Source organism: Chiloscyllium punctatum, chromosome 44 (genome assembly GCF_047496795.1).
Source record: "Chiloscyllium punctatum isolate Juve2018m chromosome 44, sChiPun1.3, whole genome shotgun sequence".
NCBI lineage: Eukaryota > Metazoa > Chordata > Chondrichthyes > Orectolobiformes > Hemiscylliidae > Chiloscyllium > Chiloscyllium punctatum.
The window spans coordinates 4991698-5018168 of record NC_092782.1 but is presented as its reverse complement, the minus strand read 5'-3'; the positions used below and the strand labels follow the sequence as shown (position 1 = coordinate 5018168).

At 41.1% G+C, this 26471-nt stretch overlaps 1 protein-coding gene across 5 annotated transcripts in view; it reads right to left on the bottom strand.

The window, feature by feature from the left end:
• The window catches only part of LOC140466677 (copine-8), a 360152-nt gene that overhangs the window by 199787 nt on the left and 133894 nt on the right, over positions 1-26471 (bottom strand). For all 5 annotated transcript variants that reach the window (XM_072562133.1, XM_072562131.1, XM_072562135.1 and 2 more), the window contains 2 exons: positions 23126-23165; positions 9452-9528 (listed from right to left, as the gene is read on the bottom strand). In XM_072562133.1, the coding sequence (XP_072418234.1) occupies positions 9452-9528; positions 23126-23165 (117 nt within the window). The remainder of the gene's footprint in view (positions 1-9451; positions 9529-23125; positions 23166-26471) is intronic.

Sequence of the window (26471 nt, the reverse complement as noted above, 5' to 3'; positions counted from 1 at the left end):
CCTCAGATACTGAAGCACTCAATGTCCATGTGCAGCAAGAACTAAACAACATCTAGACTTGCACTCATAAATGGCAAATAACATAACTCAGAAGTGGAATGCAAAAAACATCTCCAACAGGAGAAAATCTAATCACCTCTCCTTGACATTCAATGACATAACTATCCCAACCTAAATATCCCTCTGTCAACATTCAGTGCACTATCATTTACCAGAAACTGAATTGGACTAGTCATATAAATACTGTGGCTGCCAAAGCAGGTCAGAGGTTGAGAATTCAGAGGTGAGGAACTGTTCCCTTAACTCCCAAAATCCTGTGTACCATCAACAAGGCAGAAAGTTAGTAATGAGCTGGCATACTATCCACTTGCCTGGAAGAGTGCAGCTCCAAATGTCAAAAAGATCAACTCATCCAGGACAAAGCAGCACACTCAGTTATCATTGTATCCATCAACTTAAACATTTGTTCTCTCCAAAACAGATGAACATAGGCAGGACTATGTACAAGATAGATGGTAGCAACTGACCAAAACTTGCCTGACAGCACGTTCTGGATACACAACCTTCTGAAGTAAAAGCAGCAAACACATGGGGATATCCTTGCAAGCTCCCCTGCAATCAACACACCATCTTGACTTGAGTTATATCACCAATCTTTCCCAGTCATGGTTTCAAAATCCTGGAACTCCCTTCAAAGCAGCACTGTGTGAGTACCCACAACAGAATGACTGCATCAGTCCAAGAAGGTAACTTTCTGATTCTGATACAAGATTCTGATGAAGGGCTTTTGCCTGAAACATCGATTTTACTGCTCCTTGGATGCTGCCTGAACTGCTGTGCTTTTCCAGTACCACTCTAATCTATATTATAATAGAACACCAACTAGCCACAAAAAGACATGACCCTCTCTCACAAGTTTCCTCACATATGGGTGAGGAAGGACGCCACTTCGACTGGGACAACACATCCATCCTAGGACAATCCAAACAAAGACACACACGAGAACTCCTAGAAGCGTGGCATTCCAACTGGAACTCTATCAACAAACACATCGAGTTAGACCCCATCTACCACCTCCTGAGAAAAGGAACAGGAAGTGACTTCACCACAGGAAATAACATCACCACAGGAAATGACATCACCAACCCAAACATATAAATAGAAAGCAGGAATTTTTAGCATTGCTTCGCATGAGGTCCACTGAAGATGTTACCTAGTAGGGTAACAAAATGTCTGGAAATGATCCTTTCAACTCAGTGAGCAAACCTACATCCAAAACCTCAACCTGAGTTACAAATCTTCTCAAAACTCATTAATATCACTATAGAGTTTAACTGGAATCCAGCTAAACACAGCCATGAATGTGTAACTGAAATCTGCTTAGCGACGTAATATATGTATGAATCCATGAGTGGTTCAGAAGATCAATCTTCCAAATGCACAGCATGGTCACATTTCCCACTCATTGGGAAATTGCAGAGTTTCTGTCTGTAATTGACAGATGCCACACCCCTTGATGGACTTGTTCTTAATAGGTGAAGAAATTACCACATTGAACATTTACAGTCCAACATCAAAAAAAAAGTTGAAAACACCCAAAATATCATTTCCTGAAATAAGTGGGGAAAGAGGGCTTAGAAAGGTCAGGGCAAGTAATTAGGGTTTGATACTGCCTGGCAGAATGAGAAGGACCTGGCACTTTAACACTGCATAACACTCAGCTTTCCATGAGAGAAAATTCTCTACTCATTCCATGCAGTAAAAACTTCTTTCAAAAGGAAGGAGAATAATTATATGCATAAAGACATGAAATTTTATTACATCCAAAAAATTCTGGACAAATATTAAACTAACAGAATGAAAGAAAGGGCAGCACGGTGGCTTCGGTGGTTAGCACTGCTGCCTCACAGCGCCAGAGATCTGGGTTCAATTCCCACCTCAGGGGAATGACTGTGTGGAGTTTGCACGTTCTCCCCGTGTCTGCGTGGGTTTCCTCCGGGTGCTCCGGTTTCCTCCCACAGTCCAAAGATGTGCAGGTCAGGTGAATTGGCCATGCTAAATTGCCAGTAGTGTTAGGTGTAGGGGAATGGGTCTGGGTGGGTTGCGCTTCAGCAGGTTGATGTGGACTTGTTGGGCCAAAGGGTCTGTTTCCACACTGTAAGTAATCTAATCTAATCTAAACATAGAAATGAAATTGAAACAGAAATTGCAAATGTGCTCTATTCACAAAGAGAGAAGACAGATTAATGTTTCCACTGGGGACCTTCAGCTTGATTTATGGTATAAAGATAATTTCAAACTTCCAAGGATCTGACAGAAGTTTGATGATTTAAATGTACTCCCCTTGTAACTTTCAATCGTCGAGTCAGAGAGTCATAGAGAATAGAAACAGACCCTTCAGTCTAACTCATCCATGCTGACCAAGTTTCCCAAACTAAACTAATCCCACTTGCCTGCATTTGGCCCATATCTCTCTAAATCTTTCCTATTCATATACCTATCCAAATGTCTTTTAAATGTTACAACTGTAGGTCATTCCACATATGAACCAGCTTTTCTGAAAACATTCATTGATTTGTATTCAGAGGTTATTACCTGATCTTATGTTGGAACAGTTTTTCTGGATTTGACTGGTCTTAGCTTTTAAAACAAAACATATTGAAGGATTGGCACTGGAGAAAATCAGTACTTTCTTTTCACCTTTTAAAGCTAGTAGAGACAAACTAGATTAAATGTCTCAATGAAAATTGCTAATGAAATTTTTTTGCTGCTCAAAATAAGCTGTCACTAGATATAAACAAGTTGCAAAAGTAAACAGGCATTAGTTCTAGAATTAGACATTTTCAACTGTAAAAGCTTGCAAAAAAGTTATTTTTAGGAAATTGAATGTTATGTGAAAGACAATCTGATTTCTTCAACTGCACTGCTGAGTCAGTAAAGAGTTTTCAGAGTTATCTGAGTTATCTGTCTTTGACACAATGTGGAGGTGTTAGTGTTGGACTGGAATGCACAAAGTTAAAAATCACACAACAACAGGTTATAGTCCAACAGGTTTATTTGGAAGTATAAGCTGTCGGAGCACTGCTACCTGATGAAGGAGTGGCGCTCCAACAGCTTGTACTTCCAAATAAACCTATTGGATTATAACCTGGTGTTGTATGATTCTTAGCCTTTGACACATCCTACTAATATCAAGTATAGGTTTGGAAAGAAATTGCATTTCACAAGACTGGCAGTATTTATTTTCATAAATCGTCAATTTTCATCCAAAACATAGTGAGGAACAAAATGTCCTTCGAGGTCTCTGAAACAAAAAACAGAACTCTAATATCTAATGACTAACTGCTCCTATTTAATGTCGGCTCCTGGTTCTATATGTTCTTTATATTCATAATTCTATAAACATAAGCACTGATTACTTACTGTTGGCAAGTTATATTTTTAAAAAAAGAACCTGACCACTAAAATGTTGTCAGTATCATCGATGGGAATATGTGTCATGCTGCTGTCAAGTTGATGTCCTGCAATTTCCTTCAATGCAATGTAGAGTTCACAACTCCATAGCAACAACTTTAAAGGGTGCCTTTAATTCTATGCCTTGCTAAGATGGTCCTCAAACACAATAGATGTAGTTATTTGAAGCTATGACCAGTATATTTTTCATTACAGCTCCAGTACCGCCGAATTTAAAAAGAATGGCTAGATCTTGTAGCCAATAGGGAAGAAACAGCACTCAGCAACAGCTTCAAACAAAATTTCCCAGACTGATCAAGCAACCTGTGGTGCAGACTTTCGCTTCCCAAAGTTAGTTTAAGTCAAGGAAATCTCCAGGTATCCAACAGGATAAGTACCAATCTCATTAAGTATTCTTGCAGTCAGCAAACCAGAAATTAAAAACCATTGAACCCTTTTGCATTTAATGTATAAATTTTACAAATAGGAATGAAAATAAATGATTGGGATTTACACATAGATTGCAAGCAGAAGTTAAAACATCATAACCTTTAAAAGGGTATACAACATGGTGGAATTTCCAATCATAATGAAGGCCTTTGAAGTTTAACAAATTTAACATTTCTTTGTCAGGGCCAGTGAGGCTGTTCAGCAATTACATAATTATGACTTATTATCCCACATCAAAACCCAGTTACAAAACCTACCCAGTGAGATGTAGCTTGTTCGAAGGTATTGTTTTTACAGCTGGATTAATAATGTAAATATGGAATCCCACATCAATTCAATGGATTTTTATTTGATTACTGTTTGGGGAAAGTGGGGGACAAACTTCATAACGCACCCTCTGAACAGACACCAACAACATTTAAGTGGCTGCACTTCACTGTGTACGTGTAGGCTATAGACAGTGCTGTCAGTCTCAGAGGAGTAATGACAGTGAATAACTGCCACTATTACTAGCTCAAATTTGAGACCACTAAGCCTTGGTTAAGGACATAAAATCTGCATTTTTAATATTTCATAACATTTCAAAGTGCATCATAGCAAATGTAGGACCTTTTTAAACTGCGGTCACTATCTTAATACAAGAAAACATAGTAGATAATTCATGCGTAACAACTACATAAAAACAGTAATTAGATAAATGGCCAAATAATCTGTTTTGGTTTTGTTGTTTGAATGGTAAATATTAATCAGGTCATGGGGAAAACTCCCCTGTTCCTCCAGGATGACATAAGTTTATTTACATTCATTTGAGAATTCAGGAAAGGGTTGTTTAAAGTTTAAAAGAAAAATGTCACTTCAAACAATGGAACACTTACCAGGTACTGTGCTGAAATGTCTGCCTGGATTGTGTGCCTACAGACTGGTGTGGGACTCAAACTTATGATCTCTGACTCAGAGGTAGGAGTTATAAAACTGGGACTCAACTGACGCCTTGGCCCGCCACAGAGAGGAACATCGTCAATTTTTGTGATTTTCCACTTACAACGAGTACACACAAAGCAGCACGCAGTGGTTTCAGGACCAAGGTTAAGAAAAAAGGGTAGGATTCACCCCAAGGTAGTCAAGCAATAACTAAGAGGAACTTTACTCTCATATCTCATGGCAGCTCTCTCAGTCCAAAATGCAACCAGGACTTCAGTCTCAAACCAGCAAGTATTTGCTTTGATTTCTATCTTAATTCAATGATAACATTTCCATTGAATTGCCCTGTAATAATCTACAGGTAACCAGTTTGTTGAATTACCAGTCAATCTTGCAGTGTAAGGTCTCGATCTTTCCACATGCTCATCAATCCCACAAAAATAGCAAAAGTACAAAACTGTCAACTAAATAATCTAATTCATGATTCTGATCCAAATCACTAAAACTTCTTAAAGGCAAGAAAGTGACCGGCGAGCCTACCTGAGAACTGGCAGATTACTTTATGCTGTACAGATTTAAAGTAAACCACACCCATGAAGTTTTCTAAAGAAGTTTAGACTCAGAGACCTACTTTGCAAAAACACAGTAATGACAATACTGGATGGTAGTGACATTTGCACCTGCACACAGCTTCGATAAACTCCTTCGATTAAAGAAAAGGATGTGAAGCAGGGGTAAAAGAACAATAGAAAACTGAAGAGGATAACTTTCATTTCATTGAAATTAAATGCGAGGAAATTTTCTTTCTGCATACAACAAGTAATCCCTTCAATCAATGAAGAACAGAGATATAGAGCTCGTTGTTTTCAATGTACACACGCATACCAGCCTGAGATCATGGCTATCAGAGTTTTTACTAATTACATTTTATTTTTGCTCTCACTGTATACAGTACAAACAATAGTTTACTTGTGTGTAATGGAACATGTGAAAACAGTAGTTCAGCTCATAATATTGGGAAGTATGTAATCTAATCTTACACTATAAACTCTCATCAACTTATAACATATATTACTTAGTAAGCGTATGTGCTTTCAGCAGAGCTGACCTATATTCTGCTATTAACCCCATATTCCCTCTCTGCAATTGTTAACATTCCTCTTCCTTTTGTTCTGTGACACCTGTGATCTCCAAGTTTCTTTGTTCTCTAACCTTTTCTGCACCTTTCCTCCTGCCGCATTTGTTCTTTCCTACTTTTCTCTACTTGAGAAAACCTACCACATTTTTCACCCTATTCATCAGTTCTGAAGAAGTCATATTGGACCTGAAAACTATCGCTGTTTCTCCCTCCACAGATATTGCCAGACTTGCTGAATTTGTCAAGACTTTCCCCATCTCAAGTTCTGGCCTCATCTTTTGGCAGCTGGTAAGCAGTCCACCTGAAATTGCTAAATCACTGCGGATCTCGATCCTCAGTTTAACATAATGTCACATGACTTAGATACCAACCAGGGCAGCAGACATGTCTGTACATTGGTACATGTTAACCTTAAATTTGAATGCAGCACTAAAATGTCCATCTGGGCTTCCAGTGATGTCCAGAGTAAGGCCCAGATGAATGGGGAAAGTCTCAATTCCATTTTTGAAGCTTTTGAAAGCAAAATAGTGCAGATGCTGAAATAAAAACCAAGTTCTGGACAAATTCAGCAAGTCTGTCAATATCTGCAAAGGGAAAAACAAGAGTAGTGTTTCAGGTCCAATATGACTTCTTCAGAACTGGAGAAGGAGGGTGAAAAATGTGATGGGCTTTCTCCAGGAGAGAAAGGTGAGAAAAAACAAATGCAGCAGGAGGAAAGGATAGAGAACAGAGGAATCTGGAGATCACAGGTGTCACAGAAAAAAAGGAAGAGGAAGTGGTTATAATTCCAGAGAGGGAATATGATGTTAATAGCAGAATATAGATCAGCTCTGCTGAAATCCCATGCACCTACTAAGTAATATGTGTTGAAGGCTAGGGAGAGCTGATAGCATGAGATTGGATTACTTACTTCCCAGATCAGAATCTAAGCAAGAATGGAATGATAAGTGCAGCAATGTCCTTTAATGGACCTCAGTGTTACCCTTGTGTTACACAGGCTAACATTGGCCCTTTTATATTTAATAGCTTTACGCACCTAAACCTTCCATCAAAATCATCGATTCCCTTATTCATCAAATGCTTGTCTACCTATCTCTTAAATGCATCTAGACTTTTCAGAGGGTTTAGGCAGTTATGATAGTAGGTTAACATGGGACGAAGCGACAGGAGGAAGCCCAAGTAGAGCATAAACACTGGCACAGATTGGTTGGATAAAAAATATCCTGCATATATCTATGTGATCAAAACATGTCACTGCTCTCAACTGCCAGCTGGAAAGCTAGCAATAAATCCACGTTGTCTTTTTCAGGGAATGTCTGTCCTACTCCAAATCTAACGGACAGTAGCAAGGTCACCACTAAGGTATACCCAAGTCACCGAGGGTTGACTGTAACCCTACCATGTCTATCAGCCAATCAGAGTTCAGCAGCACCACTGGAGAGGCCATGAGCATTGCCAGAAGCATCGGGTCTGGAATCCCAGGATCACAGAGTAACGCAGGCTACAGGAAAGTACAGAGGAACCTTGATTTTTCAGCATTTGATAATCTTAATATCGGATGATCCGGCAAGATTGCAAGGTCCCAATGCATGGCTAAACTATGTTATCCTGCATTCGATTATCCGGAATTCGATTAACCAAACGAAATACGCCCGCCCATGTCCTTCGAATAATCAAGGTTCCTCTGTATTTGGGAATGAGGTAGGAAAGGGAATTGGAGTGGCGGGGGGGGGGGGGGGGGGGTGGGGGGGGGGGGGGGTGTTCAGGGAGGGGGTTGCTTGGCAGCAATGGCAGGATGTTGGCTCTAAGCAGAAACTCCTTTTCCTGATATTCAGTCTGTCAGTCAGGCACTGAGTGCTGCTGACCGAGGGACACCCCCAGGCACCCAGAGCTGGCTGGATGGTTTAAATTTCTGACCATGTCATGTGGTGATGAGCCTAGCAATGGTCAGATTCAGTCCTTAAATGGTCACTAATTGGCCACAAGGCCTCCAATCAGCAGAAGGGGAAAGTCAATCACTGGATTTCCGTAATTCAGCTGGAGGCAGATAGGCAGCAGGGTTCAAGTACACTGCAAATCCCACCTGATTAAAGCCCCTCCAACCTCCAAATTCCCCACTCTGGTGAACAGAATTTATCACCTCTTGTATTTTCCTGGAGTGTCAATGTGCAAATCTTTACCACTATCACTATTCTAAACTTTGAGTCATGTCTAATAGAATAAACGGCTGAATATCAATAATTCTCAAAAAAAGGTTTGGTGTTCTGTTCAACTTGAATTGGGATGGAACTTCCATGTAAAATGAAGGATAGTGCTCTAGACACTACAAATACAGGCCTGTGGGTATGTGCAATAAAAACACTTGGTGGATTAGGAGAAATGCCAGAAAGCTGCAGTCAATGGCAGCGTGCATGGATGGATCTAGCATCAATTTGGCAGTGGGCTTGGCCAAACCTTGGAGCCTAGGCTTTCCAGCATGGGCACGATAGCCAACTCTACTTGTGAACTCAAGCATGGCTGACTCACAGCTTCCAACAGCCACCCAAGCTCTGAGTGCTACAGTGGAAGATTAGATTGCTGCTGTCTGGTTATTAACTGCAAAGTGTAAAGGCACTAACAGGATCTCAAAATAGTTCAGCAATTTGTCTGTCTGAGGATTAACGCAATCTTTGCCCTACTCTGAGGTTACAGTTGTGGCTTCGGAAGTTAGCAGACTTTAATGAGGATGTCCTGACTAAAGTGCAGACTTCTCAGATGCTGTACCTTGCTTAATCCCTGGTTGGATAATTATTTACGAGACAGGCTGCTACTAAGGGAACTTCTCCCCCTTCTCCCCAACCAGCAACTTCCCCTTCGCTGCATGCTCTCTGCTCATCCTCTACGTTATACTGTATTCCCACACAACCTGGCTATGCAATGTATGGCTGGGAACAACTAGTTTGTGCAAAACCCTGGAAGTCAGGACAGGATTGTTCAGCATATGTCACACCATTCCCTACAGACTTCAGCAGGTTTGAAAAATCCTATGGTAGCATCAGCCTAGAGAAACTGTTTTATCAGGTTAGCAACTCCTTCAAGTAGCTCTAGTGAGGAGTCCTTCCTGTGACTGAATGTGGTTGACCCTGTTTCGATAACCTTGTCAAGCAGGAAGCTCTGCAATGGCAGCACCGATGTGAAATCAGGGTTACATGTTATTTACATCATGATCCATTAACACAGCATCACTACGCATGCAATAATACTCGATCACCAATACTCTGCCAGAGCTTGCATCAGAAGTGCACATGTACCAGCAGTGTCATGTCAAGGGGCACTCAAAGCTCAAAAAGCAGGGGTAACAGATTCAAATTTTGTGGGCGGGTGTAGTTCAAAGTCCCATATGAATCTAAAGCTGACCATCTCTACGTAAGCAATGTACAAGGCTTGACAGAAGGATTTCCCTGATTAATGGTGCCCATTTGCCACAAATACAGTCTATGTTTTACTTACACAAGAGGTTTTTCCAATCTGCTTCCCTGCGAACCAACTATCTCTCCCAATGTGCAGAATGCTTGACCCAGAAAGTCCTGAAATTCAGAAAAAAATACATTTGATGATAGATGGCAATTACCACTTGCAACCAAGGAATGAGAAAAAAATAAAATCAATATTTTTAAAAAGTGCCTTGCAATTTAATACTGAACACAAGCGCTGGGATTTCTACAGGGGTTCTCCTGCTGTCCCACTGTAACATTGATGGAGGAGCAGCGGTTCACTTGGAGGACAGTACAAATAGCTAATTTTAGCAACTGCTCCAGGGGATCCACTAATCGTTTTCTGAACGTATGGTGAGTGCTGAAAGCAACCTTTGAAGAAATTCAACCAAGGTTGCTAACAAACAATAAAACATAATTCATAAAATGATTTAAACTTATACTTGGCAGACAGAGACAAGCAAGGAATAAGCCACTCAGCCCTTCAAACCAACCTTACCATTTAATAAGGTTGTGGCTGAGCTGATTTTCACTTCAAATCTAAATTCTTACATATTCCTGACCATCTTCCATCCTCTTGACAATCTAGAATCCAGCTACCTCTATCAAAAATATTTAAAGCTTCTGCATCTACTGCCTTTTGAGCAAGGGAATTCCAATGTATCACAAGCCTCAAAGAAAAAATGTTTCCTCATTTCTGTATTAAATGGGCAACCACTTGTGTTTAAACTATAACCCTAGTTCTGGATTCTCCCACAAGCGGAAACACCCTTTCAACTTCTAGTGGTTAAGTCACAACAGGACCTTACATTTTTCAATTATGTCGCCTCTGACTCATCTTAACTCCAGAGGACACAGGCCTAGCCTACCTAGCTTTTCCTCATAAACCAATCCATTCATTCCAGGTAATGGATGAAAACAACCTTTGCAGAAACTCAAAAAAGTTTGCTAACATAAACAATTAAATATCAATTCATAAAATTATTGAACTTATTCATTACAAGCATATAACATAAAACAAGATCAGGCCACTCAATAATGAATAATATCATGGCTGATTGGATTTTAGCCTCAACTCTACACTCCTGCATATCTTTCATCCCCTTAATGATCAGGAATCTGGAAATCTCTGCCTTAAAGCTATTAAATGAGTCACAGTCGAATATGGGATAGATATGACGAGAATATGTCCAAATATTTGAAGAACTGGAGAAAAGCTCTGGAAAACTACAATATGAAGCCCCACGGACCAAAGATCCAAAACATGGCTGGTCAATTGAGCCTACAGAAGAGAACGGAGCAAAGGTTTCAAGGTAAATGGATGAAGACTTAGAAAAAGTGAGGTGTTTCAAATGCCTGAGGTCGATGTATGGGGAAACAAGAAAATACAAGATCAGGAACCAGAACACCAGGGGAATCAATGATGATTGTCGGAACATCAAAGGAAATAACCAAGGAGAGACTGAAATGGCATTGTCATCGATTGCAGAGAGAGGAGAGATATGGAGAGGTGAGCGATAGAGATGGATCTGTCAGGAAGAAGCAGCAGAGGGAGGACTGATACCAGTTGGAAAGATGCATTGGTGTGAGACTGCAGAATTAAAAGATGACTAATTAGAGGAAACAGAAAAAGGTGATCAACTCGCATTGTGGTAGGACCAAATTAAATACAAGAATCTAAAAGAAAGAAGATTAAATTGAAGGATATTGGGGCAACACGGTGGCTCAATGATTAGGCCTGCTGCCTCACGGTGCCAGGAACCTGGGTTTGATTCCAGCCTCGGGTGACCTCCTGTGTGTAGTTTGCACATTCTGCCTGGGTTTCCTTTGGGTGCTTCAGCTTCTTTCCATAGTCCAAAGATGTGCAGGTTAGATGGATTGGCTATGGGATGGGGAAGGGTGGGATGCTCTTTGGCGAGTCAGTATGGACTCAAGGGGCTGAATGGCCTGCTTCCACACTATCAGGATTCTGTGATTTTATAAATAAAGCACAAAATAGACAGGCATGCAAGATGTTCCCTGTCGGCTATCTGCGTCACCCAGACTTGGAGATTTTACTGAGCTTTAGCTGCTGAGAATGTGGACAATTTTTATGTTTTGAAACGCAGATGTAACATTCTAAAAGTCAAAATGTTTCATCTTATTACTGTTTGTGGAATGGTGCTTTACACATCCTGACATCCACATTTCCCGCAGTATAACAATGCCGATGCTTCAAAGCTATTTTATTGACTGTACTCAATAAGCAGTGACCATCCTAATCCAACAGTCCTGAAAAGGACCACTATACCTCACCCAAAGAAAAGGTAAATCTCTCTGTCTGGCATTGCCCCTTCAGAATTTGAAAGCAGGGAGAGATCAGCAGAATGGTAAATGGGCTAGACTTACAGCACCATACAATGATAATTCTCTGGCACAAAGAGAAGAGCCAACAGGGGCTCACTAATAACGAGGATGGACGTAATGCTATGGATTCAAAATATGACACATCAGCTCCATAAATTCGATGATATAGTGGCAGATTTTCACGACCAAGAAGGGTACATTAAGGTAGGATTTCCAGACTTGACAGACCGCCCAACACAATATATAAACCCCTTTTAAAGATTATTTTTCAATCCAGGGACAAGATATACCATTGCTGAGAGAAAATTGGAATGGGCCATAGGTACAGCAGATTGCCAAGGGCGGGCTGGTTAAAAGGTCCACCTTGGTCCTCTAGGCCTTCATGACAGTTGTTTATTTATATTTTAGGCTCTCTAGCCTAACTGCTCTCACACCATACCCATCCCAGGCCAACGCCAAGCTCTCAGGCCAACTAATACATGATCCAACCCACCCCCACAGCAGCACATATTCTTCAAACAAGTCATGGATTCTCCATGCCCATTCATCCAATATAGGCCATGTACAGATATCCCTGTGGTAACACCAGATATGTGAAACTTCTTAGAAAAAAAGCTTCCTGTTCTTAATTTTTTGAAATAAAAGAGATGTTCCCACAAACCTATAAAAGCATTAATCAAACAGACCATTAAAATATCCACAACAAAAGTTTTGACACCTCTTAACCTTATCAAAGACACATTGTGGCATTGACAAAAGAAATAATAGAAAAAAAACCAACTTATTAGAACCTCATAAAGGTGTCAAACAAGTGAAGTCAACACTTTTTCATACTGAGAAAGTGAGGACTGCAGATGCTGGAGATCAGAGTCAAAAAGTGTTTTTCCAACATCCTACATTTTCATATACAACATCTCTCCCATAAATTCCTTTGTAAGAGAATTTTATAAGGAAGGGCAAGTAAGCAAACTTAAGATTTCTACTTCCATTTTAAAGCAAAATTCATGTTTAATCAAGTTACAAAGAATATTTTCTCCCTGAATTTAATTTTAAAAGCTTTGCTTTCACAATGCACTCATGGTTAATGATTAGAATAGAATAGACTGCCTGGTGGCCATTTGGCCCAACAAGTCCACACCAACCCTCCAAAGAGTAATTCACCCAGACCCATTCCCTTCCCCTATGTTTACCCCTGACTAATGCACCTAATCTACATATCCCTGAACACTATGGGCAATTTCCCATGACCAATTCACCTGACCTGCACATCTTTGGTCTGTGGGAGGAAACTGGAGCACCCAGAGAAAACCCACACAGACACGGGAAGAATATGCAAACTCTGTACAGGCAGTCGCCCGAGGCTGGAATCAAACCCAGGTCCCTGGCACTGGGAGGCAGCAGTGCTAACCATTGAGCCACTGTGTCGGCCCATTCCTGGTGCGGCATCATTCCTGGTGATACAAAACTTTGAGGAATTCTCTGAATAAGTTAATAGTTTCTACCAAGTATTAGAAAATATTCTCATCGACCAAATCCTTCAACAGGTTCTTTCTCTTTCTACTTTCCTTTGTGCAGCATGTTGACCCTCTTATCAAGAATTGTTATGCTTGACTCCACACCCACTTCTTAGACCAATCCTTCTCATCACGCCATCAGCATGATGCTTATCATTGCTAATGTACTGATCTGCAATGACTAGGCTTTCTTGGATCTATCTAATTTCACTTATTGCTTCTAGATACTGCTGTTCCCACTTTCCAAAACCTCTGGCATTCAATTTCTCCTTTATCCCTACCAAGGCTATGGCACAATGCTTCTCCTTCCCATACATCATCCAAACTGTGGCATTCTGCTTAATTTCTCTACCTCAAAGTGTCCTACCAAGTTCTTTCCTTATAAAACATATTGCCTTCCCAAAACAAATGAGCAACTTTGTTAAAAAGTGGACCCAAGCTGACTTTGCCTGCGAGAAGTACACCCAACTCCAGTCACAGACCGCATTAGGGAACTAAAGCTGGAGCTGGATGAACTTCAGATCATTCCGGAGGCTGAGGGGGTGATAGAGAGGAGTTATAGGGAGGTAGTCACACCTAAGTTACAGGATAAAGGCAGCTAGGTGACTGTCAGTAGAGGGAATGGGAATAGACAGGTAGTGCAGGGATCCCTGTGGTCATTCCCCTCAATAATAAGTACATCATTTTGGATACTGTTGGAGGTGACAACCTACAAGGGGAAAGCCACAGCGACCAGGTCTCTGGCTCTGTGGCACAGAAGGGAAGGGGGGAGAATAAAAGAGCAACAGTGATAGGAGATTCATTCATGAGAGGAATAGACGGGAGATTCTGTGGGCACGAGCAAGAGCAGCCAGAAGTCGTGGTACACATCCGTATCAATGACAGAGGTAGGGAAAGGGACAAGGCGCTGAAAAGAGAATGTAGGGAGTGAGATTGGAAGCTAGAAGGCAGGACGAGCAGAGTAGCTATCTCAGGTCTGCTACCACTGCCATGGGCTACTGAGCCTAGGAACAGAGAACGAGTGCAGATGAAGGCATGGCTGCAGAGTTGGTGTAGGAGGGAAGGCTTCAGATATGTGGATAACTGGAATGCCTTCTGGGCAAGATGGGACTTATGTAAGAAGGCCAGCTTGCATCTGAACTGGAGGGGCATCAATATCCTAGCCAGGAGGTTTACTAGAGCTCTTCAGTAGGGTTTAAATTATATTGGCAGGAGTGTGGAACCAGAGCTATGGATCAGATGGTGGAGCAGGTAGTGAACAGCCAGATACAGCGTGGGTCTGTGAAGAGGGATAGGCACTTGATAGGGCAAAGGTGCAGTCAATGTGATGGGTAGAAGTGTGTGTACTTTAATGCAAGATGTATTTGGAATAAGGGTGATGAACTTAGAGCATGGATCAGTACTTGGAACTATGATGTTGTGGCCATTAAGGAGACTTGGCTATCACAGGGGCATGTTGGATGTTCCAGGGTTTAGATGTTTCAAAAGGAATGGGGGGGGGGGAGAGAAGTGGGGGAGATAAAAGAGGTGGGGGAGTGGCATTGCTATTGAGGGATAGTATCACAGCTGCAGAAAGGGAGGTTGTCAAGGAGGGTTTGTCTATAGAGTCAGTATGGATGGAAGTCAGAACAGGAAAGTAGCAGTCACCTTATTGGGAATTTTCTACAGATTCCCCCAATAGCAACAGAGACACGAAGGAGCAGATTAGGAGGCAGACTTTGGAAAGGTGTGGAAGTAATAGAGTCATTGTCATGGGTGACTTTAACTTGCCTAATATCAATTAGAACCCCCTTAGTTCAAATAGTTTGGATGGAGCAGTTTTTGTCAGGTATGTCCAGGAAGGGTTCCTGGCTTAATATGTAGCTCGGCTGACTAGAGGGGAGGCCATATTGGATTTGGTGCTTGGCAACGAACCATGTTAGGTGACAGATCTCTCGGTGGGAGAGTATTTTGGTGATAGTGATCACAACTCCCTAACCTTGACTATAGGGGAACTTCAATTATACGAATGTAATGGGTGGGCATTATTTCATTTGGATAATCGATTATTCGGTTAATCGATTAAATGCCTTTCCCCTGGGGCTCGGAGTTTTTAAAGTCTGCTCGCCGTTCAGGAGACTGCAGAAGCACACAGCCCCCCCAACCCCATCCAACACTTGCCTCCTAACCCTGTGCAACAATTGCCCCCACCCCCAACCCTATCCAACACCAACCCCCGCTCCCAAAACCGCCCCTCTGTCTCCTAACCCCGTGCAACACCGCCACCTGCCCCCAAAACTGCCTGCCACCCCAACTCCATCCAACACTGCCCCTGCCCCCTAACCCTATCCAACACTGCCCCCCCACCCCCAACCCCGTGCAACATCACTCTCTCGCCCCCAACACCTCCCTGCAAGCCTGTCCAGGGCTTTATAGGGTTACAAGGTAGCCAGCAAGGAACTGAAGAATGGACATAGGAGAGTTAGAAGGGGCATGAAAAAGCTTTAGCGGGTAAGATTAAGGAAAACCCTAAGGCATTCTACACATATATAAGAAACTGGAGGATGGCCAGATTGAGAGTAGGGTCGATCAGGTATAGTGGAGGGAACTTGTGCCTGAGGTTGGAGGAGATAGGGGAGGTCCTTAATGAATACTTTGCTTCAGTACTTACTACTGAGAGGGACCTTGATGTTTCTGAGGATGGCATGAAACAGACTGACTTGAACAGGTTGATGTTAAGAAGGAGGATGTGATGAAAAATTTGAAAAATTTGAAAGGATAGATAAATCCCCTGGGCCAGTTAGGATATACCCAAGGTTACTATGAGAAGCAAAGGAAGAGATTGCACCATCTTTGCATCCTCACTGCCCACTGGAGTAGTGTCACATGTTTGGAGGGTGGCAAATGTTATTCCCTTGTTCAAGAAAGCTAACAGGGATAATCCTGGGAATTACAAACCAGTCAATCTTACGCCTGTGGTGGGCAAAATACTGGAGAGGATTTTGAGAGACAGGATTTATGATTACTTGGAAAACCAGAGTTTGATTAAAGATAGTCAACAGGGCTTAGTGAGGGGCATGCCATGAATTCTTTGAGGATGTGACAAAACACACTGATGAAGGTAGAGCAGTGAACATGGATTTTAGCAAAGTGTTTGATAAGGGTGCCCATGATAGGCTCATTCAGAAAGTAAGGAGGCAGGGAGGTCTGGCTGTCTGGATACAGAATTGGCTGGCCTACAGAAGACAGGTTGTGGTAGATGGAATGTATTCAGCCTGGAGCTCGGTGACCAGCAGTGTTCTGCAGGGATCGGTTCTAGAACCTCTGCTCTTTATGATTTTTGTAAATGACTTAGATGAGGAACTAGAAGAGTGGGTTAGTAAGTTTGCTGATGACACAAAGGTTGGTGGAGTGGTAAATAGTGTGGAGGGCTGTTATAGGTTGCAACAGGACATTGACAGGGTGCAGAGCTGGGCTCATAAGTGGCAGACGGAGTTCAACCTGGAAAAGTGTGAAGTGATTCACTTTGGAAGGTCGAACTTGAATGCAAATTACAGGGTTAAAGGCAGGATTCTTGAAAGTGTGGAGGAACAGAGGGATCTTGGAGTCCATATCCATAGATCCCTCAAAATTGCCACCCAAGTTCATAGGGGTATTAAGAAGGCATATGATGTGTTGATTTTTGTAAGCCGGGGAATTGAGTTTAAAAGCCTTGATGTCATGCTGCAGTTCTTTACAGCACTGGTTAGACCATACATGGAATATTGTGTTCAGCTATGGTCACCTCATTATAGGAAGGATGTGGAAGCTTTAGAGAGGGTGCAGAGGAGATTTACCAGGATGCTGCCAGGACTGGAGGGCATGTCTTATGAAGAAAGGTTGAGGGAGCGAGGGCTTTTCTCATTGGAGCGAAGGTGGATGAGAGGTGACTTGATAGGAGTGTACAAGGTGAAGAGAGGCATAGATAGATTAGATAGCCAGAGATCTTTTCCCAAGGCAGAAATGTCTATCACGAGTGGGCATAGTTTTAAGGTAATTGGAGGAAGGTTTCGGGGAGATGTCAGAGGTAGTTTCTTTCCATAGAGAGTGGTGGGTGCATGGAATACACTGCCAGCAATGGTCGTAGAGTCAGATACATTAGGGATATTTAAAGCGACTCTTGGTGGGCACGTGGAAGGTAGTACAATGAAGGGTTGATCTGATCTCAGAGTAGGATAAAAAGCTGGAACAACATTGAAGGACAAAAGGGCCTGTATTATGCTGTAGTATTCTATGTTCTAAAGGGATTAGTATAAATGTGTGAATGTAAATGTCGCTAATAAATGTCAGGGACAATGTAATGGTGATACTTATCACAACAAAATTATATTATGCATTTTTGATGGGCCTGTTCAAATAAACACAAGCTTTAGCACTATTTTCAATGTATTCATATGATACTTGGTTTCCTTGAACTAGAATGTTGCATTCTCAGCACAGACCTTGTCAACCTGGGGTTGTAAAGGTAGTGGTCAGCCACATTCTTGTATTGCTATAGTTGTTATAGTTTGAGTACATTATGGAGACAGTTGAAAGATTGGAGATAAATTTCCAAGTCAAGGTTGTGTGTGACCTGAAATGGACATTGGTGGTGCTGGTACCCCCATGGATTTACTGTCCTTATTCTTCAGGAGGCAACAAGTTAGAAGCGGTTGTCAAAGAGCTTTGGCAAAACGCTGCAGTGCATCCTGAGATGGTATTCACTGCTGCCACTGTGTCAATAGTGGACAGAATGAATGTTGAAGCTGGAGCATGGGGTGCCAATCAAGTAGATTGCTTTGCCCATATGTCCTGACTTAGCTTTTCAGTCCATGTGTGCAAATAGAGTCTAATGTGGGAAAATAAGAAGTTGTTCATTTTGGAAGGGCGAACAAAAGAACAGAATATTATTTAAATAGAGCAAAACTGCAGCAGGGTGCAACACAAAGGGACCTAGGGATACATGTGCACAAAAGCTAGCAGACACAGCAATGTATCAGGAAGATTAATGGAATGTGGGCCTTCATTTCAATGGGGTTGGAGTATAAGAGTAAACAAAGGAAAGTCCTACTGCAACTGTACAAGGTGCTGGGGAGACCACATCTTGAGTATTGTGAGAAGTGTTGGTCCCCTTATTCAAGGAAAGATATCAATTCATTGGAGGCAGTTCAGTGAAGGTTCACAGGATGATCCCTGGTATGGAAGGGCTGTTTTATGAGCAATGGTTAAACAGGTTGAGAATCTTACACTAGAATAGGCAATCATCACACACTCTTTGTGGAGACAAAGTCTTGCCTTCACATTGAGAATATCCTCCATTGTAGTACGTGGCACTATTACAGTGTTAAATGGGACAGACTTCGAACAGATCTGGCAACTCAAGATTGGGCATCCATGAGAAGCTGTGAGCCATCAACAGCAGCAGAATTTTACTCCAGCACAATCTGTAACCTCATGGCCAGGGATATCCCCCACTAAACCATGACCATCAAGCCACGGGATTAACCCTAGTTCAATGGAAAGTGCAGGAGGATATGCCAGGAGAAGCACCAGAAGATGAGGTGACAATCTGGTGAAGCCATCAAACAGGACTGCTGGTATGTGAAACAACATACACAGCAAGTGATAGATAGAGCTAAGCGATCCCACAAGCAATAGATCAGATCGAAGCTCTGCAGTCCTGCCACATCCAGTCATCAATGGTGGTGAACAACTTAACAACTCACTGGATGAGGAGGCTCCACAAGTCCCCCTATCCTCAATGATGGAAGAGCCCAGCATATCAGTGCAAAACATAAGGCTGAAACACTTGCAGCAATCTTCAGGCAGAAGTGCCAAATAGATAATCCATCTCAACCTCCTCTAATGGTCTCCAGCATCACAGATACCAGTCTCCAGCCAATTCAATTCACTCCACGTGATAGCAAGAAATGTTCGGAGATACTGGATACTGAAAAGGCCATGGGCCCTGACAAAATTTCAGCAATGGTTCTAAAGACTTGCACGCCAAAACGTCTTGCTCCCCTAGCCAAGCAATTCCAGAGGTGAGGGGAAAGTGACAGCCCTTGACATCAAGACTGCATTTGACAAAGTGTGGGATCAAGGAGTCCTACCAAAACTGCAATCAATGAGTATCAGGGAGAAAACTATCTGATGGTTAGAGTCATACCTGACACATAGGAAGATGGTTGTGGTTGTTAGAGGTCAGTCGGCGACACGGTGGCACAGTGGTTAGCACTGCTGCCTCACAGCGCCAGAGACCCAGGTTCAATTCCCACCTCAGGCAACTGTCTGTGTGGAATTTGCACATCCTCCCACAGTCCAAAAATGTGCAGGTTTGGTGAATTGGCCATGCTAAATTGCCCATAGTGTTAGGTGAAGGGGTAAATGTAGAGGAATGGGTCTGGGTGGGTTGCTCTTCGGAGGGTCGTTGTGGACTTGTTGGGCAGAAGGGCCTGTTTCCACACTGTAGGGGAATCTAATCTAAACTAATCCAGCCATTTTAGCTCCAGGACATCTCTGCAGGAGTTCCTCAGGGTAGTGTCCCAGGCCCAACCATCTTTAGTTGCTTCATCAATGACCTTCCCTTCATCATAATGTCCAAAGTGGGGACATTCACTAATGATTGCACAATGTCCAGCAGCATTTGTGACTCCTTAGACATCAAAGCAGTCCATAGTCAAATACAAAAAGATCTGGACAATATCCAGGCTTGGGCTGACAAGTGGCAAATAACATTTATGCCACACAAATGCCAGGCTATGACCACCACCCCTTAACATTCAGTGGTGTTACCAACACTGAATCCCCCACGATCAACATTCTGGGAGTTATAACTGATCAAAAACTCAACTGGACTCACCACATAAACACAGTGGCTACAAGAGCTGGTCAGAGGCTAGGAGTACTGTGACAAGTAATTCACGGCCTGACTTCCCAAAGCCTGTCCACCATCTACAAGGCACAAGTCAGGTGTATAATAGAATACGCCCCACTTGCATGGATGGGTGCACTCAAAAAACCTGACACTATTCAGGACAAAGCAGGCCCTTGATTGGCACTGCAGCCACAAGCATTCACTCCCTCCACCACCAATCCTCAGTAGCAGCAATGTGTACTATTCACAGGATGCACTGCAAAAATTCAACAAAGGTCCTCAGACAGCACCTTACAAACTCACAACCACTTCCATCTAGAAAGAGAACAGCAGCAGCTATTTGAGAACAATTCTACCTTCAAGTTCTCCTCCAAACCACTCACCATCTTGACTTGGAAATATATCACCATTCCTTCACTGTCACTGGGTGAAAATCCTGGAATGCCTTCCCTCATGGCATTGTTCAAGGACGCAGCTCACCACCACTTTCTCAAGGGCAACTAGGGATGGGCAATAAATGCTGGCCCAGCCAGTGATGTCCACATCCCACAAAATGAATAAATAAAAAAATTAAAAAAAGAATTCTACTCACTGGAGCTTAGAAAAATGAGAAATTATTTCATTGAAACATTTAGGATTCTTAAGGGGCTTGACAGGGTAAATTCTGAAAGCATGTTTCCCCTCACGGGAGAGGCCAAGGCCAGACAGCATAGAGTAAAGGGGCACTAATTTAAGACTGAGATGAGGAAGAATTTCTTCTCTCAGAGGACTGAATCTCTTTAAAACTCATTGCCACTGAGAACCAAGGCGGGAAGAGTCCTTGTATATATTTAAGGATAAGATAGATTCTTGATCAGCCTGGGAATCAAGTGTTATGGGCACAGGGTGGAAAGTAGGTGTGAGGAATGTCAGATCAGCCATGATCCCAATGAATGGTGAATCAGGGTCAAGGGTCCAAATGGCCTACTCCTGTTCCTATTTGTTATGGACTTGTGTTTGGACTAAGGTTGAAATGAGGTAAGACTCTTGCAGACCCCAAGATGAACCTGAACGAACGGGTTCATATTGTGCAAATACATTTGATAGCACAGTTGACAACACGGTATACTCCTGACTCACAAAAATTGTTCCTTTTTACATGTTTTTCACTCATGATGTTTTAACAAAGTTATCTTGTCCATCCTATTTGTGAATAAATGTGAGAGTGCATTGGGATCTTAAAGGGATATAGTTTGCATATTGGTAATAAATAATTTATTTTTGCCACTTGTTAGAAGTCATAAGCATAAATTTCTTTTTTCTTGTTCATTGATCAAACCTTTATCTTAGATAGTGGTCAAGCAAATTAACCATCCTAGTTATTAAGTTGATAAAGTGCACTCCTCTCATCACAGTTGAGACTTAATTCATTGAAAAGTAGATAAGAAGGATTCAGGAGAAGTGACAATGGAGTAAGCTTCACTTGGATTTATGGGTAAACCAGCAGATAATGCCACGAAGAGGCATGAAGGAGCAAGTGGGTAAGAAAAAAGATGAACTTGAAATGTAAACCATGAGCCAAGAATTGCACTCATAGTTGGACTGTTCACTCCTTACTTACCAGGCCCTGGAGCTCCACATTTTGACCCAAAGTTCTGATTCAGGATTCTTCTGAAACTCATTTAGGGAAACGTCTAGCTCAGCACATGATCAGTGCTGGAAGCCAAACTAACCTCCTTTTTACAGAAGTAATTGTAGTATTCTAGGGTTTAAAGGTTCAAATCATCTGTGATAACAAGAATTAAAAGTATAAGGTGAATGAGCATTGAAGTTTGGTGCCATGTGAGTAAGGGAATAGGTTGCCCTGGGAATGAGATGGTGTAGTAGCAAATGGGTGAGGGGGTGGTGTGCCAGGTGGATCAATGTAGGGGGTTGACTAGGAGATAGGAGTATGAGGGTGTAGGGTGGCAGATGGGTTGATGAGAAGGTGTTGAGGTGATCGGTTACATGTCAGGTATCCTGTTGAGGTAGGTAACTCTTACATTAGGTATCTTGTGTCTAAGGGATTTAGTTTAAGTGATTGGGGGGTCAGTTTTATCGCTAACCAGAAGTTACAGCAGGTTTTAGTTCTTTAAATCTTTCCTAGCTGGCTGCTAAGATAAACAATTCAGAACATGGCAATGTCCCCATGTCAGAGTTGGTGAGTTTTTCAGAGGGTTTCAAATGTCAAGTAACTGCCTAACAGAAGTTTCAACCTCTAATGAAGAGTTATCGTGTAGCAGTATGTTGGGGATCCCCTAGTACATCTGTCAGGGTAGGTCTGGTCTCCAACTCTCTGCAGGCTAGAAGACCTTGCCCTTATTTCAGCCAGCACTGATGATTCGCTTTGTTTTTCTCTAAATTCCTCTCAGAATGCTAATTTTTTCACAATACTCATGTTAAACTCCGTGATGCCATACATCTCAATGTCATCTGCTTGATTTTGCTCAGATTTTGTGACAAGGGAATGTCATTAAAGAATAAGATGAATTTGGGGGTAACCAATATTCAAAAGTATAGTTTTAAGAGATGAAAGTAGGGATGTTTTTAAACTGAGAAACTGATTAATGAAATGAGATTCATAATTTGCTTCATAGATTTAGGAAAAAGAATTCTTTGGAAAGATTTCTGAGAAAACAGAGAGAAATCAATCCCGATTCATGCTTTGTTCATTGATATTCCAGGAGCCAATACAACAGAATTCATCCAGGACACGTTTTTATTGCAATTATCCAAGCTAACTTTAAAAGGCAATGTCAATTCCAAAATTTCAAGTGTATTAATGACATGGAGTATTATTGTTTGGAAACAGTAAAATTGCCTGAGGTGCTGTTCTCAGATAAAATTAAACCATTGCAATTCGAGTTTAACCTTCCCTCATTATGCTTTAAGATTTGTACCTAATAAGTATCAAAGGTCAAAAACAAACAGAACTTACATGTTCAGATAAATTCGAACTCTTTGAATCAACATCATACCTGAAAAGAATAATAAAATTAAGAATTTACTATTCCATAAGCCGTAAAAGCTAAGTTTGACAGATTAAAATAAAGCTGAAACCCATTTTCATATTATAAATAATCATGGAAACTCAATGTTGGTGCTTTATAGCTATATATTAAATCTAACCCAAGTTTTTCTGCGCTTCTGCAATTCAGTTCTAAATTATATTTTTTAAAAAGTCAGTGCTGTAACATTGCAGTATTAGTCAAAATAATTTTAATATAAATAATTCAGAACTGTGTTTCACTATCAATATTGCCATTTGGAGTCAAGTTGATGATTAAAATTTTCATTATCGTGCCAATTTTCTTCAAATCCCATTTTTCTTTTATCCTTGTTGGTACATACTAGGGGTCTGGCTGCCATATTAACTTCAGCCAGGAGGCCATTAGTGAAATCTGAGACTTGACAATGCATACCAACAGCCTTTAGTCTTCATCATCTGACTGTGATCAACCAGGGGGAATTCCACGCCTGGCTGACTTACTTTTCCAAACACTGATTCCATTGGTCCATGGTGATGCTTGGTTCCCACCCCATTATCTGGCTTGCCTCTCAAATATAACATAACTTTGGGTGGGAGACAAAGGAGAACAATTAAACCTCAGAAACTTGGGACTTAAGACATCGAAGGTTATCGTCCTGCACTGTACCCTACCCGCTCTGAAACATGCTAGACTTAAAATTGGGGCTTATCGACCTTTCAGATGCAAAATCTAGTAAACCCACTAGTAGACTAGTCAGCTATGGTCACTACATTTGTTACATTCTTGTTGTTAAATAGAGCATGTTTAAGGGTTTCTTTCAAAAACACAGTGAGATTGAAGTAATACACTCGCTGTCCATTCAGGAGGAAAAATGCTGTATGTCTGTCTGTATGTATAATATTAACAAATACTAATCATAGGACTAAGTTACTTTAACATTCATAAAGACAGAAATAATTAATGCAATATCAAAGCTTTGATTAAGATTAATAAAATATAGAGTTATCCACAGCAGAAGCAATTGTGAATTGCCATCCATAAAAGCAGAAGCCAGTAAAATTACACAGGAAAACCATTTCAATTTAAATGCACAATTGTCAATTGGAGAAAGCAGTAAAGATATTTTTAATCAGATTTTTTCTGTAAATAATCATTCATAGGAGAAGTCAGTTTTTTACATATAATATTTAGGTACTTTAGACTCTGGGCAAATACGGTTCACTTACTACAATTGAGAAATGTTTTTAAGTTGTTTCAGATTTCAGTTGTTTTATGGATTCACAAATTATCCTATTTCTATACATAATATACAGATCCACTACGAACACTAACTATGCTAATTGATTCATTCTTCCTTTTCCAAGTTATTTACTTTTCCCCACACTGCACAAAAACATTCACCGTTTTTTGAACAGCAGTAGAATAAAATGTTGGTGCATATTACTGCAGATGCTGGAATCTGTACTGAAGATAAATACTGGAGATCATAGCAGGTCAGACAGCATCCATGGGCAGTGAGCAAGCTAACGTTTTGACTCTAGATGGCTCATCAGAGCTGAGAAGAGTCATCTAAACTTGAAATGTTACCTTGCTCTCTCTTTCTCTCCATGGGATTGTGATCTCCAGCATCTGTTGCTTTCAGTAGTGCATTTAATGAAGCTCATAAACTATTTTTACACAGGGCTCAGTTATTCAAAGTAATAATAAATAAGAGTGTAAAGTTAAAAACAAAACTATATTCATTATGGACTAGTCCAAACAAAACTACCATCCGTGGTCAGATTTCCATTCCTCCAGTTGTGTCAGAAAGAGTTTAGAACTGGTGGATAAAAGCAAATTACTGCGGACGCTGGAATTTGAAACCAAAAGAGAAAATGCTGGAAAATCTCAGCAAGTCTGGCAGCATCTGTAAGGAGAGAACAGAGCTGACGTTTCGAGTCTAACTGACCCTTTGAGCAGGATGGTGAGCAGGATGCAATTCTGGATTCTCATCCCAATTCCAGTCTCCAACTATTTCTGTTGGCATGGGATAAGAATTAAAGTAGCAAGCTTATATACACTACTCCTAAATTCTCCAATTCCATTGTGGAGATGGGCATTTCAGAACCATCACAATTTTAATGGAAATTGGCAAAGAGTTTTGCAAGAGACTTGGTTCACAGTACCTCAAAAAATAAATAGTAACGATTCTTTGGCAGGTAGTTTTAAAAGGTATTTGGATAGTGTAAAATAAAATCATTTTTAAACTGCCCAACTACTTATTTGACATGGAGTACTTATCTCAAAGCAATAAACCATTAAATTGACCAGCATCTTGTAATAATTCAGATGCTAAGAGGTTTTTGTCTTAATGGATAAGATCCTCTCCAGTCTACAGTGATATTAATGTGTGTAAGGGGGCCTGTGGTTTGATTTTCACATTGATTTAATGGCTTGGCATCCTCTGAGCATCTGATGCACTCTTCCAGTATCCACAAGGTACAGGTCTCATGAGCCACATAACAGCATTGACAAATCTTTAAAACGCTCAATAAATTAAACAAGAAATTCAGCATTTGACATTCGCTTTGATATTAAAAAAACTGGCCCCTCTTGACAATTTTATGAGATTGTGATCAAATATAGCCAGTGAAAGTCCCACTGAAGAAACAACTCATCCACTTATCTCCTTTTAAATTTGTCCAAAAGTAATCAATTTTTCAATAGCACTCAGGCAGAATGCAAAACCGAAATTGCTCAGGTTGCTGGGATAAATTAAAATAGCTGTCATGAGTCATCTATTAACCTTTGAATGGGTAATCCCACTGCACACGCCTATCTGTCAGGTTCTAGGACATGCGTTTTAAATGCTCATGGTAATATATGTTATGTTTGTTCTATGTTGTGTAAAGCTGTAAAATTGGAGCCATCTGTTCATCGTGAGAGGGTTTGTCCCCTTCCCATTCATGTGTGATAATACAGGATGAGGTTTCTCAGTTGCAACTATCAGGTATCACTGCTGTTTAATATTAACAAAATCACTTTTCATACATGGTAATTTTTTTATAAACTTGTATTTAGATTGTACTTAGCATCATTATTATATATCAAGTTATTTTCAAATGAAAACTTGGATCCAAGAAATTTGTACATCATGATTAGATTAGATTAGACTAGATTAGATTAGATTACTTAGAGTGTGGAAACAGGCCCTTCAGCCCAACAAGTCCACACCGACCCTCCGAAGAGCAACCCACCCAGACCCATTCATTTACCCCTTCACCTAACATGACAGGCTATCAAATGAATTTAAAA